This window comes from Rhinolophus sinicus, linkage group LG06, assembly GCF_036562045.2.
Source record: "Rhinolophus sinicus isolate RSC01 linkage group LG06, ASM3656204v1, whole genome shotgun sequence".
NCBI classification, from domain to species: Eukaryota; Metazoa; Chordata; class Mammalia; order Chiroptera; family Rhinolophidae; genus Rhinolophus; species Rhinolophus sinicus.
In genome coordinates, this window is record NC_133756.1 from 111,684,675 (window position 1) to 111,699,347 (window position 14,673).

At 38.8% G+C, this 14,673-nt stretch overlaps 1 protein-coding gene across 22 annotated transcripts in view; it reads left to right on the top strand.

Moving 5' to 3' along the window:
• The window catches only part of DLG2 (discs large MAGUK scaffold protein 2), a 1,902,684-nt gene that overhangs the window by 1,831,009 nt on the left and 57,002 nt on the right, over positions 1-14,673 (top strand). For all 22 annotated transcript variants that reach the window (XM_074335659.1, XM_074335660.1, XM_074335661.1 and 19 more), the window contains 2 exons: positions 1,994-2,170; positions 10,667-10,742. In XM_074335659.1, the coding sequence (XP_074191760.1) occupies positions 1,994-2,170; positions 10,667-10,742 (253 nt within the window). The remainder of the gene's footprint in view (positions 1-1,993; positions 2,171-10,666; positions 10,743-14,673) is intronic.

The window sequence follows — 14,673 nt, forward strand, 5'->3', positions numbered from 1 at the left end:
AAGGATAGCAGCCTCACGACTGCTGTGTTAACTGCTGTCTGCACAGAGTAGGATTTGTGGGAAGAATTTTATGAGTATACACTCAAAAGGGAAAGGGGCGAGAACAATAACAGCAGCTCATCCTTGCCGATGGTCACTATGGGCCAGGCACTGCTGTGCATGCTTTACATGTATTGCTTTACGTACCACTTCATCCAGACAACAATTCCTTGATGGAGGGACAGGTACCTAGTTGTCGTTATCATCCCCAAGTAGCTTGCCTGGGTGACCAGCTATATGACTAGTGAGAAGCCATCAGCAGGACGTGTCCCTAACAGTGCGGCCCCTCAGTCTGTCTTCTTTACTGCTATAGTCCAGTCCGCTACAGTGCACCTACCAGGGCCTGGGTGCTTCGTATGTAGTATTTTATTAATGCTCACAGCAGCCGCATGGGAATATAGTTAGTAGACTAATGTTGCATTAAAAACCTTTGGCTCAGGAATGTTAGCTAATTTACACGTATGTCACATCACCCAGGCAGAGATGTGGCAGCATCAGCAGTGGGTCTCTGCCCTTTCTCAGCCCCCTTTTCCTGTCTGGGGCTTTGCTGAAGCCTTTGGGAGGGAATGTGCTGATGGTCAAGGTGTAAATGAGTCATTCTGGGAGCTGGTACTGAGAAACTCCCCCCATATTCTATCACTTGGAAACAGAGTTAATGAAAGAAAGGGTTGTGTTGCAAAATAATTCAACTTCTGCAGTGTTTGAGATCTCTAGATGCTGTCTTCAGCTCTTTTTGGTTGCCATGACAGCAGATGTGACATTTCTTTCATTATTAAAAAAAAAAAAAAAGGACAAGAACTACACTTGGTCCTCAGTGATATTAGAAAAATCTGTTTCCCAGATCTAGCTAGTTTTTCTTGCCTAATGATTGATTACACTCTAGAGAAATCCTTAGAATGGAATCAAAGGGGAAGAAACAGGAAGGTGGCAAAATCTGCTTCTCCAGAGAAATTGTACGCTGTGTGTGTGGTGGTGGTTTGTAAGAACGGGGGATACAGGAGGAGGTGGGCAACACAGGACTTGAGACAAAACTGTCAGATCCTTAAGGCAGCAGTTGGTTACTAAGGTCTCGGTCGTCGTTTTAATTCTGCTTCGAACTCCCTCACCCCACCAGTCACATATTACAGTGTGTTGGGTTTTGCAAAGGCTCAGCAAATGCTATTTAGTGGGGCAAACATTGTACATACAGCAAGAATTACAATTCAGAGTGATAAATGCCACGATGAGGTAGGCAAAAAAATTTGTCTTGTTCACATAATTTTGATCTATATACACATAGATACACACACATAAACATAGATGTATCTATTTTCTTGATGGCATTTTGAGCATTTATTCATGTCATTATATCAACCTCTGCAACCATCCAATTTCAGTGATAGTTCAATATTCCAGTAAGTGGAAGGCTCACAGACCCCTGTGAGTGGGCATTTAAGTTGTCACCATTTTTCCCTGTCATAAAAGAAAGAGTTCTACAGACTGACACATCTGAGATGATTTGTTCATAACACAAATGCTTCATTCAGAAAGACGCCTATGCTTCTTTTCATTATTTCCTTTGTGAGTGTGTGTGTGTGTGTGTGTGTGTGTGTGTGGTGTGTGTGTGTAACTTAAAAATTTTGATCGTAGTGGGAGGGGGGAAAATCTCACTTAGGTACTAAACTGCCTTTACATCTCCTATTATCACCTTGTCACAAATGATGGTCTTCAAGAAAAGTACCCTAGTTTTAGGAGTCTAGAGGCTCTCGCTGCAACTTCCAAGGACAAGCAAAAACTAACCTCAATTTGTGACCAAAGCAGTGTGAGTGTGGACTGAGATTTGGGTGTTAGTCCGGGGAGTTAACATCAAACGAATGATGGGTTCTCGGGGCAAGAGTGAATTATCAAAACTGTGAATCCTAAATTTGTGCTGCCAGAGATTCCTAACGACATCCTCTCTTGTCATTTCCTCCAGAGCCATGTTTGACTATGACAAGAGCAAGGACAGTGGGCTGCCAAGTCAAGGACTTAGTTTTAAATACGGAGACATTCTCCATGTAATCAACGCCTCTGATGATGAGTGGTGGCAAGCCAGGAGAGTCACCCTGGAGGGAGACAGTGAGGAGATGGGCGTCATCCCCAGCAAACGGAGGTAAGGATGCTTTTTCTGTTTCAGAGCCTTTGCTTTTCAGCTATCCCGGGAGTGTCGATGAGGGAGGATGAAGATGTGGCAAACTGTTCACAAAATGTCTATCTGAGTGGGCTGGTCAGCCTGCAGGGAAATTGTCAGTGGTGGCAGGCAACACAAATTAAATATTCTCTTCACATTAGGGTTTTACCAAAACTGGTGTCTGTGATAAGACATAAAGGAAGACGATCTGCTTACACTGCCTTCCTAAAACTTTTACTAGCATTCCGTGTTCACGATTATGGTTATCAGCTTGTACACTGACTTACAAACTCGGAGGGCTTCCTCCAGAGGTTCAAAATATACCAGACAATTTTTTAGAAAGGCCAGGTAAAAGCCAAATAACGAATTTTGTAGAAAGGTGGAGTAAAAGCCAACTAAAGACTATGTACTAAGCTAAAGTCCTAGTTATATCTATTACTTCCAAATACTAATGGAAAACAACTAAAAACCTCCATTCCAAGTTCAAATGCCTGGGATACGAGCTGTCAAAGATCTGGTGAGGTTGAAAGCCTGGGTTCACAACTATTTTTCACTCTTTTCGTTGCTCCTGTTCCCCGCCCCATCATTCCCCACTTCCACTCAGCTATTCAGTTCCATATGTGTCCTTGGTCAGGAGTATTATGCTCCTTCTCGTCTCAGCATTTCCTCAAATCAGCTTTTGAAAGACAGGAATATACTTCAGAACAGTCAACTCCTTCATCTGTCCCAGCAGCTTCTACTCATCACCACCAGAAAGGAACTTTGCTTCCCACCAGTGTCCTTTTGGCACTAAGATATTGTCTAAAAAACAAACGCTCTGCACCCCAGAAAAGAGATGTGGTATGAAATCAAAGTCAGGAATAATACTTTTTCCAAGCAGTCACCAGGGTTTTTCAAGCTGCAGATTTCTCCAAGAGCTCTCCTCACATGCAAACATCCCAAATAACCATTGTAAAAAAAAAAAAAAGAAAGAAAGAAAAGAAAGAAAACCCTCAGGGAAGCTGAGTATTCACGTGCTGTCATACACAAAGTGATCCAGTGACTGAGCACAAACCATATGGAAAGATATCAATTATACCCAAGAATAACTGTGGGACATTTGCACCCCAGAAAAGGCTGGTCACCCATCTTTCTCTGCCTGTGGCCACAGGGTCTGGGAGGAATGTGGGGGGGAGCAGCAGGCCAACTGACTGTTCCAGAGCTGCTCCCTCACCTTTAGTGGGGAGGAGTTGCAGAGAAGCAACTAAAACTCCAGGGAACTCCTCACTTCCCACACCCATGCCTACGACCCTCCCACCAGCACACACTTCTCTGGGTCTCTTTAAACCTCTGGGCTCCTGGATAATTGCCTGACATTGCTTTGAGAAGACATTCTGCGTTTGTTTCATGGCTTATAGTGTTTTCTGAAAGATGATGTATTCAAAGCAGTTTCTCTCAGTTCTGGTTTATATTCTGTGTTTCTCCTTTTCCATTTACTTAAAAAAGAAAAATGTCAAGGCATCATGCATTTTGGTTTGCTTTGATTTAATTAAATCAGAGCTGTCAGAGGGAGACTGTTCTGTAGAAAAAGGAGCCATCATGTTGAATATGGCCCGAAGGGTAGAGGAGGGAAAGCTATGTGGGCATAGATTCAACTCACTTTCAAGAAATTCTTTTGCTAGTCAGAGCTGCCTAGAAATGGTATGGATTACCTGAGAAGATAGTGAACTGAGACAATGGTTTTTGCACTAAGGGAATACTATGAAAACTTAGATATGCCCATTTCCCGCCCAACCCCTCCCCCACTCATTCCCATACTAAGATTCTAATTCAGTCCATCCAAGCGGGTCCTGGAAATCAGTGTTTTTTTGTAAGTTCCCCCAGGTGATTCTGATAATGGAAGACCCAATGTAAATTAAAAAAGGGATTCAAGTTTTGGATGGGAGAGTTGAACTATGTGATTTTTCAGACCCTTTCCAACTCTGAAGTTCTATGATTCTAACCAATTTTGTCCATAGCCCTTCATTTGTTCAATTAAACATCATTTTCACCTCAAGGAACATTCTCAGTGCTGTTCCTCTTCAGGTAATTTTCCACCTGTTGGTGGTCATTGTTAAGTTGGCTGTCTCTCCCATTTTGGATGAAACCCATTTTAACAACCATGCTACAGCTGGAAAAGAAGTTTGTCTAGTGAGTCTAATATTGATATTTATTTGTATTGTATCTCATGAAGGGTATAGCAGTTCCCCCCTCCATGTGTATGTGCACACACGTGCATGCATGTGTGTGTTTATAGCTGTAAATGAATTTCTCTCAAATTTTCTCCTTAGGGTTTTAATTTTTTCCAAAAATGTAAAATTATCGTTCCACATGTTTAGAACAGTAATACATTTCACTGTCGAAAAGTGAAAGACTTTAGAAAAGTATAAAGAAAAAATAAAAATCATTTAAAATGGTATCCCAGAGTTTTTGTGCACTTACGTTAATGCAATTTAAAATCTGTCATGCGCCTGTCCTGGGTTCCTCTCTAATACTTTACTTCTAAATGAGGTACCCTCATTTCACCCTACATTCAGCATCTTAAAACTATAGCTCAGAATAAATGGTAGCTGGTACAGATATGATTTAAGATTAGCTTGGGGTTATTTTTTCAATTCTTAATTCCTCTCTAGCCCCTTTTCTGAGTATAGTTGAGGCAGTAGAGCTGATCTGGAAAAATGGATCACATCACTGTGTAACTTGAACCCTTTACAAAAATGTTTCTTTGTTACGATTTCATGTAATCATTCCAATGAAACCGAGATGCAAATTATTGCCTTCCCCCTCCCTTCTTTGAAGATGGTGAATAAATTATATTTACCAGAACAGTCCTAGAACATGCTAGACACTGTTCTAAGCCCTTTATAATTAACTTATTTAAACCTCAATAACACTAGCACAACCCTATAAGGGAAGTGATATTCTTATTCCTATTTTATAAATCAGAGCAGTTAATTAATTTGCCTGAAAATGCCCAGCTCGTAAGTGGCAGAACTGGGATTTGAATCCAGGCTGCAGAACTAACGGATGCTCTTAATCCATATGCAATCCTACCTCCCAACGTTACAAAAATAAGACCTGACAAAATCTAATCCATCAGGCACTGCCTGAGCAGCATCTGTGTGCCAAGCTCTGTCATGGAGTCACAATCTGGAGCCCAACCTTTACGGAGCCAACACGTCACTATGGCTCAGCTACGCTGGGACGAGCAATGAGAGCTATATCGTCAAGAAAAGCACTGGCCTGTTCTGCTCAGGCTGCGGTAACAAAACACCATAGGTTGGGCAGCTTAAACAATAGACTTTTATTTCTAAGTGTTCTGGGGAGTCCAGAGTCAAGGTGCTGGCTAATCGAGTTTCCCGTGAGGGCCCTCTTCCTGGTTGGCATATGGCCTTCTTGCTGTATCCTCACAGGGCTGAAAGAGAGATTGTTTTTCTTATGTCTCCTCTTAGAAGGGCATTAATCCCATTCATAATGGCTCCACCCTCCTGACCTAATTATCTCCCAAAGGCTGTACTTCCACAGACCATCACACTGGGGATTAGGGCTTCAAGTGATAAATTTGGGGCACAAACATTCAGTCCATAGCAGGTATTAAGGGAAGCGAAAAGGTAGCAGCCAGAGGGATGAATTCCATCTGATGATAGCACTGACTATTTATTGTGTCAGGTGCTTTCAAATACATGACTTCACTTAATCTTCACAATGGCCTCATAAAGAACCTGAGGGTCAGAGAAGTTAAGTCCAAGTCACTTGCCCAAGGATGCATAGCCATCCTGTCTCTCTGGTAGCAAGACCACATGGCTTTCCACTACACCGAGAGTACACTAGGAACCCTTGTATCAGAAACTGTGCTAAACTATTTTCTTGTACTATCTCATTTAACACTCACCATAATTTTTGAAATCTGTGTTAATATTCTAATTTTACCAACATGAAACCTGAATCCTGAGAGGTTGAATGATCTGCCCTAAGTCCCAAATCTAGTAAGTGGTAGATGCAGAATGCAAACCCAGGCTTTTGTGATTTCAAAACCTGGACTCAACACAGAAGCTCTGTTTTCTGAGACTACATAGTTTGTGAGTGGCCAAGCTAGAATTTGTTCCACAATCTCTTAATCCAAGTGTCATCTCTTGGATGACAGTTTACAGCTAACATTGGATAAGGTTTTACTCACCTAGCCTTTGTAACAAGCCTGCGGCCAATAACTGTGGCATGTCAATTCTCCTTGCAACAGGGCCTTGTGGAGAACAGGCAAAGGAACAGCCAGCACCAAATGGTGTTTCCACCATCCAGCGCTCCAAGCCTGATTTCATTATGTGTTTGGCCAGACCCTGAAAATGCCAGATGGGAATTGGGTGAGCGGGCAGAGGGAGACAGTTGGGCTCATTAAAGCATGACCATTTGGTACTCTCTGGAGATGCTAGGTGTCAGAATTGATTGCTCAAATTTTGCCATCCAGTTTATATTTTCAGTATTTTGGTCAGTGACCAAACTAGGGCAAAGAAGATTATTTCTGCTTCAACAACCTAATTAATTGCTTGCCTCTTGAGTATGGGAGAAATACGGCAGTCCTTCTCATCACGATTCAGTCTTTCTATACAGGTGGTCCACCATTTCCTTAGGTAAAGATCAATGGACCTTAATATCTATTTTTGCCAAAGGAGTCTTACTTAGTAAAATAATTAGAGAAGATGATGCTAAATTTACCAAGTGAAAAAGTCATGAAATGGCAAACAACTTCTTATCAGAAACACTGGTTGTTTGGGCAAGTTGCTTAAACTCTCTGAGCCTGCTTTTCACATCAAGGCCCAGAACTAGTAGCCTCCTTGAAGGTTCGTTCATTCATTCCTTCATCCATTCATTTCACAAAGATTCTTTAAGCATCTACTATAGGCCCAGCTCCATCGTAAGCGCTGGATCACTGGAAAGATTATAGATAATATAGGTAATAAGGTGCTTAGCACAGCTTCTAACATTTTTTTGCATACTCAAATGATGGATATTTTCCTTTCTTTAGCTGTTGAGCTTTTGGTGCTCAAAAGAATACAGCATTATTTAGAGCCCCATTCCCTGGTCCTAACTCTCGTTTCCACAATACGCTATCAATTTGCATCCTACCTGCACTAGGAGAGAGGACGGGGCCGAGGCAGATAAGGAAGAAAAGATAAACCATAACCACTGCTACCAAGGAGAGAGGTTTGCAGAGAACTCCAAGAGTCAATCAATGTGGGCCTCTGTGATGGGAAAGCAAGACTATGCTGGGGTTTCAGTGAACATAGATAGACTACTGAGGAGAGAAATCAGTTCCGCGTTTGTGATGTAATGTTGCAAATAGGCATTTACTAGTTAACCTCAATTTCAGTGTTAAAAGCAAATTTATTCTGAATGTTGAGGCCAGCCTGTTATGGTATGTTTTTACCTCAATGATTACGTGCTTGAATTTGTTTACGGTTTATTTAATTTAGGACATTTGGGATATGGGGATACAAGGGAGAGGGGTTGGTTATCATTTGCGGAAAACTCAGCCCAGACTTCTAAGGAACTGTATTGGCCTTAAAATAGTGTATGACCCATCCCAAATCTCATGTTTTTTGAGTATGTGCATTGGATAAAGGAGGCATGGAAGGTTCTTGAATGCTGTTTCTCAAATGGAGTGGATATGGGCAGACACTAAAATTAAGTATTAGCAAATACACATTCAGGCCCTATTTCTACCACTTTCTAGTTGGGCAAGCTTCAGGTCTCAACGTTCCCAGCCTTTAAACGGAGTTGATAATATCTATATCAGTTGGTTATTGTGGAGAGCAAATGAGATGATGTGAATATGAAGGAATTTTTCATTAATAATTATAATGTTAAAACTTCAGCCACCATTTATATTATCATCATCATTATTATTAATGAAACTTTCAACCCTAGTAGAAAGCAAACCTTTTCGACTTCTTTCATGAGTGAACCAAAACTATGCCACCTATACAGTAAGGCTTTAAAAGTTGTTATTTACTTATTCTATTGCCTGTTTGAAGATTAATAAAAAACCATAGCAAATATTAGGGGTGTGTGCCTGTGTTTATGTGTCTGTCTGTCTGTTCAATTATCGGACAACATTCTTTGCAACCTTTTTAAGATTTAAGGGATAGACCACTAAAAATGGCCTAATAGGGACATTTCTTAAGAAATCTGAAAAGAATGAATTTAGGAACTGGTGGGGCTGGGAGGGTGGAATTACAATGCTGTAGCCAAACAATTCTTAGAACAGAATACTAAGTTGAGCCTAATATTATGCATGTTTGGGGCCCATGTGAGTTCTATGGGTTTATGCAGAATTTATTTGCACAGCTTGATCAAATAACCATGTACTCTCTATAAGCTGCAATCATTTTGGCAATACCTATCGAACTAGTGTTTCCATAATTAGCCTGGTTAATGCAAAGAAGTCAAGATAAAGTCAGGTCTATAAGAGCAGTTTTGGAAAAAATCCAAAGGGATGAATATGAATTAACATTTGCACTTCGATTAAAACTGAGAAAAGCTGAAGGAGCTTGGAGCAGGCATTTTCTCAGTGAGCATCTTTCTGCTTGGAAACTTAGCTCATCCAACGTCTTCCCTGCTCTCCTCCCAACTGTTGTATGTTGGGTATGAGTAGAAACTCTCTGTGGAACATATTGCTTTAATATCCAAGGTTAGGTGTGAGAATTTTTGTTCAGCTGTTTACACTCAAATATTCTACTCTCACATTGAAATAAATATATTCTGAAACTCCATTCTGTAACTATAGAAACGCTGATTCTCGCTGTGTTTCAGCTGGAAACACAAAAGAGCTCTCAGTTAAAAAGGAGTATGTGGTTAATTATTCATCTATGAATAGCTTAGATTTCATAAACCATTACATTTTTGTAGATTTAGTATTTTTCCTCTCTCTTTTCTTCCACCATTTTTGAAAAAAGAGCTAGCCATATTTAAACAAAAAGTCATGTTAAAACAAAACAATGAATATTATTTTAGTTCAACAGTTATTTATTGAGGACTTGATATAACACACCATGGAGTATTATGTGGTCTTGCCCTCAAGGAACGTACACCCTTGCTTACGCAATGCAAAATAAACAAGCACATGGAAGCAAGAGATAATACCGACACAGAGAAACAAATAGTTGCTATTGTGGCGTAGAGAAGGAAATGATCAAGTCTCACTGGAGAGACTCAAAAAAAAAAAAAAAAAAAAAATCGAGGGACATTTAAATTTCTCTCCTTTCCTTTTTTCAACCTCAGCCTTCAAACAGGCACAAGTCCTACCAATTTCATTTTACTAATATTTCTAAAGCCCTTCTCTCTCTCCCACCTCATTATCATTTCTCATCTTTGCTTGCCTGGATTATGACACCTTCTAAATAGGCCTCCTGCATCCAGCTGTCCCTTCCCTCCTTCTGTTTCTCTTTCTCCTTCACAAGGGCCATTTATTTTAAATGCTAATCTATTCGAGCACTTCCCTGTTTTATATCCGCTAATAATTCGTGAGGATTTCCCCAAGGAAAACACCCAAGTCCTTACTGTGAATGGATACCCTGTACAAGGAGGCCCTACCACCTCTTCCACCTCACCTCCCCATCCTATATACACCCTGTACCAGAATCTTCCTCCAATATTTAGCTTGCTTATAACCCTCAAGGCGTGGTACATGTTTTTCCTCCTCTGAGGGAATTCTGCCTGAACTTTTCCTATTGGCAAGCTCTTTCTAATCCTTCAAGTCTCACATAAATGGGTACCTCTTTCAAGAAGCCCACCCCAATGCTTTCCACCCCTCTTTACCCTTCAGTGAGATCGATGCTATGGAAAGTTTTATTGTACAGCAGTCTTTATTTATGTTCATTGCAGTCATGCTTTTCAAATGTTTTTTCTTTGTTTCCCAGCTCCTTGCTTGATGCAGGATAGGCACTCAATAAGTAAAGAACGCTTCAGAATGACAGGGAAAGGGCATTAGGGAAAAGGAAAATTTCAAGATTATCTGTAACATGTTCGGTTTTGAGGTACGGGTAGTAAATTCCTAGTGTTCTTAAAGGGGAAGGAAGTAAAAGGAAACAATAAGAAAAGGGGAGAAGAGATGAGGAAAGTTTACTTAGTCTCCATTTTAAGTGTTCATTTCTATGGGCTGTGATTTCTTGAAATAGATTTTGATTGATTGATTCGGGCATTTAAATAACAAATATTGTTTTTTCTCCCTCTTTGTTCCAAATACTGTGACTCTCAGTACATATAACACAGAAATATCAAGGGATGTGTTAGCCACTTAAAGACATTATGCCAAGAGTTTTTATACTGAACAAAGGAACAGAAATATTTTAAAACACATTTTGTTTGAGCTGTATGATAAGAAGAAAAGGTGCTCTTCATTTAATGAGGAACTTAGTCGTAAATGACTGGACGTGTGAAAGAGTCTTTATTTTCAATTTTCTTTAGGGTGGAGAGAAAGGAACGTGCCCGATTGAAGACAGTGAAGTTTAATGCAAAACCCGGAGTGATTGATTCAAAAGGGGTAGGTACAAAATAATCAAAACATTAAGTTCTCTCAGTTGCCATGGATTTAACAATGATTAACATTTAGGCTTTCAGTAGCAAACAAATTTTGAAGCTACCAGACCGTAGAGCACTGTTATAAATGTAGCGTTATAAGTAATGATGTGATTTCCACTGAAATAGATTTATGGTAAATATATAAAATCTTGGGGGTAAAGCTGCCAGCGGTCAGCAGAAATCATGTGTTGATGAAGGTGATATAATGACTCCAATGAAGAAGAAAAAATATAATTTAGGTGTTTTTATTTTTTAAATCTTTCTTCTTTTAAAGTAAATGTTCTAGAGGGATGGATTTGATAAAAGGTACCTACTCATCATAAAATATGTCTAGTGTGTAACACATTATGAAGCTAAGACAGTAGTCATGGAAATATACATATGGATCTAAGTGAATACATGGATTGTTGTGACAGACATAGGAAAGAAGAGAATTAACAAATGAAATTTAATCACTAAAATTAAAATATTTACTCATATGCACAGGTATCATTTTTAAGTAAGAGCTATAATGAGACATAATTCATATACCATATAATTCACCAATTTAAGTATGCAATCCAAAGGTTTTTAATATACTGAGAGTTATGCAACCATCACAATTAATTGTAGAATGTTCCATCACCCCATTAAGAAATCATCTAGCAGTCACTTCCTAGGTATTTCCCCCAACCCCACCCCCACTCCCACCCCACTCAGCCGTAGGCTACTACTAACCTAATTTGTCTCTATAGATTAGCCTTTTCTGGATATTTCATATAGATGGAATTATACACTATGTGGTCTTTTGTAACTGCTTCCTTCACTTTACATAATGTTCTCAAAGTGCATCTATGTTGTTGGCATGTCTAAGTACTTTATTTCTGTCCAATGCCAAATAATGTTCCATTGTATGAATATACCTCATTTAATTTGTCTGTTCATCAGTTGATGGACATCTGGATTGTTTCTAATTTTTGGCTATCATGGATAATGGTGTTATGAATATTCGTGTACAAATTTTTGTGTGGACATATATTTTTATTTCTATTGGAATATGCCTAGGAGTAGAATAGCTGGGTCATATAATAACTCTATGTTTAACATTTGAGGAACTGCCAGACTGTTTTTCTCAGGTTCATTCCTACCATCAGTGTATGAGAGTCAATTTCCCCGTATCTTCACCAATACTTATTATTACATGTCTTGCTGCTTATAACCATACTGTTATGTCTGAAGCGATATCTCATTGTGGTTTTGATCTTCACTTCTCTAATGGCTATTGGTGTTGACCATCTTTTCATGTGTTTATTGGCCATTTGTATATCTTCTTCGGAGAAATGTCTATTCAGATTCTTTGCTCATTTTTAAATTGGATTCTTTTGTTGTTGAGTTGTAGAAGTTCTTTATACATTCTGAATATTAATCTCTTATCAAATGTGCTTTCCAAATATTTTCTCCCATTCTGTGAGTTGTCTTTTTACTCACTAGATAGTGTCCTTTGATGCACAAAAGTTTTTACTTTTGCCAATTTAATTTATGTATTTTTTTCTTTTGTTACTTGTGTTTTGAGTGTCATATCTAAGAAACCACTGCTTAATCCAAAATCATGAAGATTTATGTCTATATTTTATTTTAAGAGTTTTATAATTTTAGCTCTTACATTAGGTGCTTGGCCACATTTTGAGTTAGTTTTTACATATAATATGAGACAGGTTTCCAATTTCATTCTTCTGCATGTGAGTTGTCTTCTTAATTTCATTTTGGGATTGTTCATTGCAAGTGTATAGAAATATAACTATTTTTGTATAGCAATCTTATAGCTACGTTTCTACACCCATTTATTAGTTCCAATAGTTTTTTTTGTTTTTTGTTTTTTGTAGACTTGTCAGGATTTTTAATATGCAAGATAATGTCATATGTTAAAAGAGTTTTAACTTCTTTCTGTTCAATCTGGATGACTTTTATTTCTTTGTCATGCCTAACTGCCCTGGCTAGAACCTCCAGTACGATTTTGGATACAAGTGGCAAGAGCAGCCATCCTTGTCTTGTTCCTGACCTTAAGGGGAAAGCTTTCACCATTAAGTATGATGTTAGCTGTGGGTTGTACAGCTTTTTAAATCTATTTTTAAGTGATAATACTAGTATCTTATTGCTATACTGTAAAATACCTTTCCTCCCCTCTCTCTTCCTATTCTCTTTCTGTTCTTCTCCTTTCCTTTATTTTTCTGTCCTAACAATTCTGTGTTGTCAGCAATAAACAAAACCACAAGTTATGGTCAAGATGTCACCATGAAAAACAAGAAGAAAAGCTATCACTTCTCAGGACTTCTGAGCTCCAAACTACAACACTACCCTTTGTATTTTTAAGTAGACGTGTCATTGGGCAGCCTATTCACTGACATAATAATTTACTTTCCCCTAAAACATCCAGATGAAATTGGAATTTATTTAAATATATGGTGTCACTCTAAAAAACGTGAGGGTATGTGTCATCATGCATGAAGTCCTTTTAACCAAATACTGCTTATCTATAAGGGAGTAGGATTTTTCAGTGATTCTTAGTGAAAATTTAAGGATAGAACTCCTGTTTGATTCATATATATATATATATATATATATATATATATATATATACAGTTGGATATGTATCAGACAATTTTCATTGAATACCTACCACATGCCAAACACAGAGCTAGAACTTGTGAAAGATACACAACATAACATAGGCCCTTCTCCTCACAAGCTGACAACATTAAGGAAAGCACAGATGTTTTTTGATAAAGCCAAAACTTTTGTATTATACTTTTAATTATATTGTTGAATATTATTAGGTATGCGCCAATGCATAGAATATAAATTCTAGGACTCGAATGTCTATTGAAGGAGAAGCAGTGATCATGTGGAAAGGGAAACCCTGGACTGAAAGTGTGGAGGGTTAAGTAACCCAGGTTCTGGTTTCAGTTCAAGACTGAGTCAGTGCTGCCCTTTGGGCCTCATTAGCAAAATAATAGCTTTGAACTACACCAGGGATGTCCAACAAGTTTCATCATCTCCTACATAGACTCATGGATTGATGATAGTTTCTCCTTGGCATATTGTGTTCAAAATGATTCTGAGGCCATATATGTATGACCTCAGCAGGAAAAAAAAAAGAAAGGTGCTATGATCAATTAGTCACACCTCATACAATAATGGGAATTGTTTTCTATTTGAGATCCCTGGATTCAATAATTTTTAAGATGTCTTCCAGTAATAATTCTCCATGTGCCTATGAATTAAGAAATAATGAACCAAAGTTTTCCAAATCCCCATGAGAACAATACATCAATGAGAAAGAGCTTGTCCAGAAGTAGAAAGCAAAGGACAGTTAAGAGAAAGTGCACTGAAGAAAGGAGAGACAAACTGTGTAGCGAGCTGGGAAAGTTGTGTCAGGAGATCCCACTCACTTTGAGCCAAGGGCAAGGACTGCAGAAATAAGGCATTGTTACAGGGGCTTCAGTCTCCGGGACCTTGGAGTAAACTCAGCATAAAATAAGGAAGAAAGTTCTTTGGAACGATAAAGAGAATCAAGCATTTCAAATAACCTTATCGTTCACTGGCATTTATAGAGCATTGTGAAATTTTGCTGAGTTCGGAGTTAAAGCTGTGGTTAGAGCCCTGGAGTCACTGAGAATCAATTAGTGTCTGTGAAGCCGGCTGTGACAAGAGCTCTGAGAATTCCAGTTAGTGGGCCTGGGATGACCAAAGAGCACTTCACAAAAGAACTTAGACTTTAATTGGTCTATCAGTGCTTGCGTTACTTTTCTTGAACCATGCATTCATTAAGTTAAAAAAAAACATTAAATGCTGCAAAACACCAGGTACTGTGCTACGTGATTTGTGGGACAGCAAAATAAATAAAAAGGCAAAGT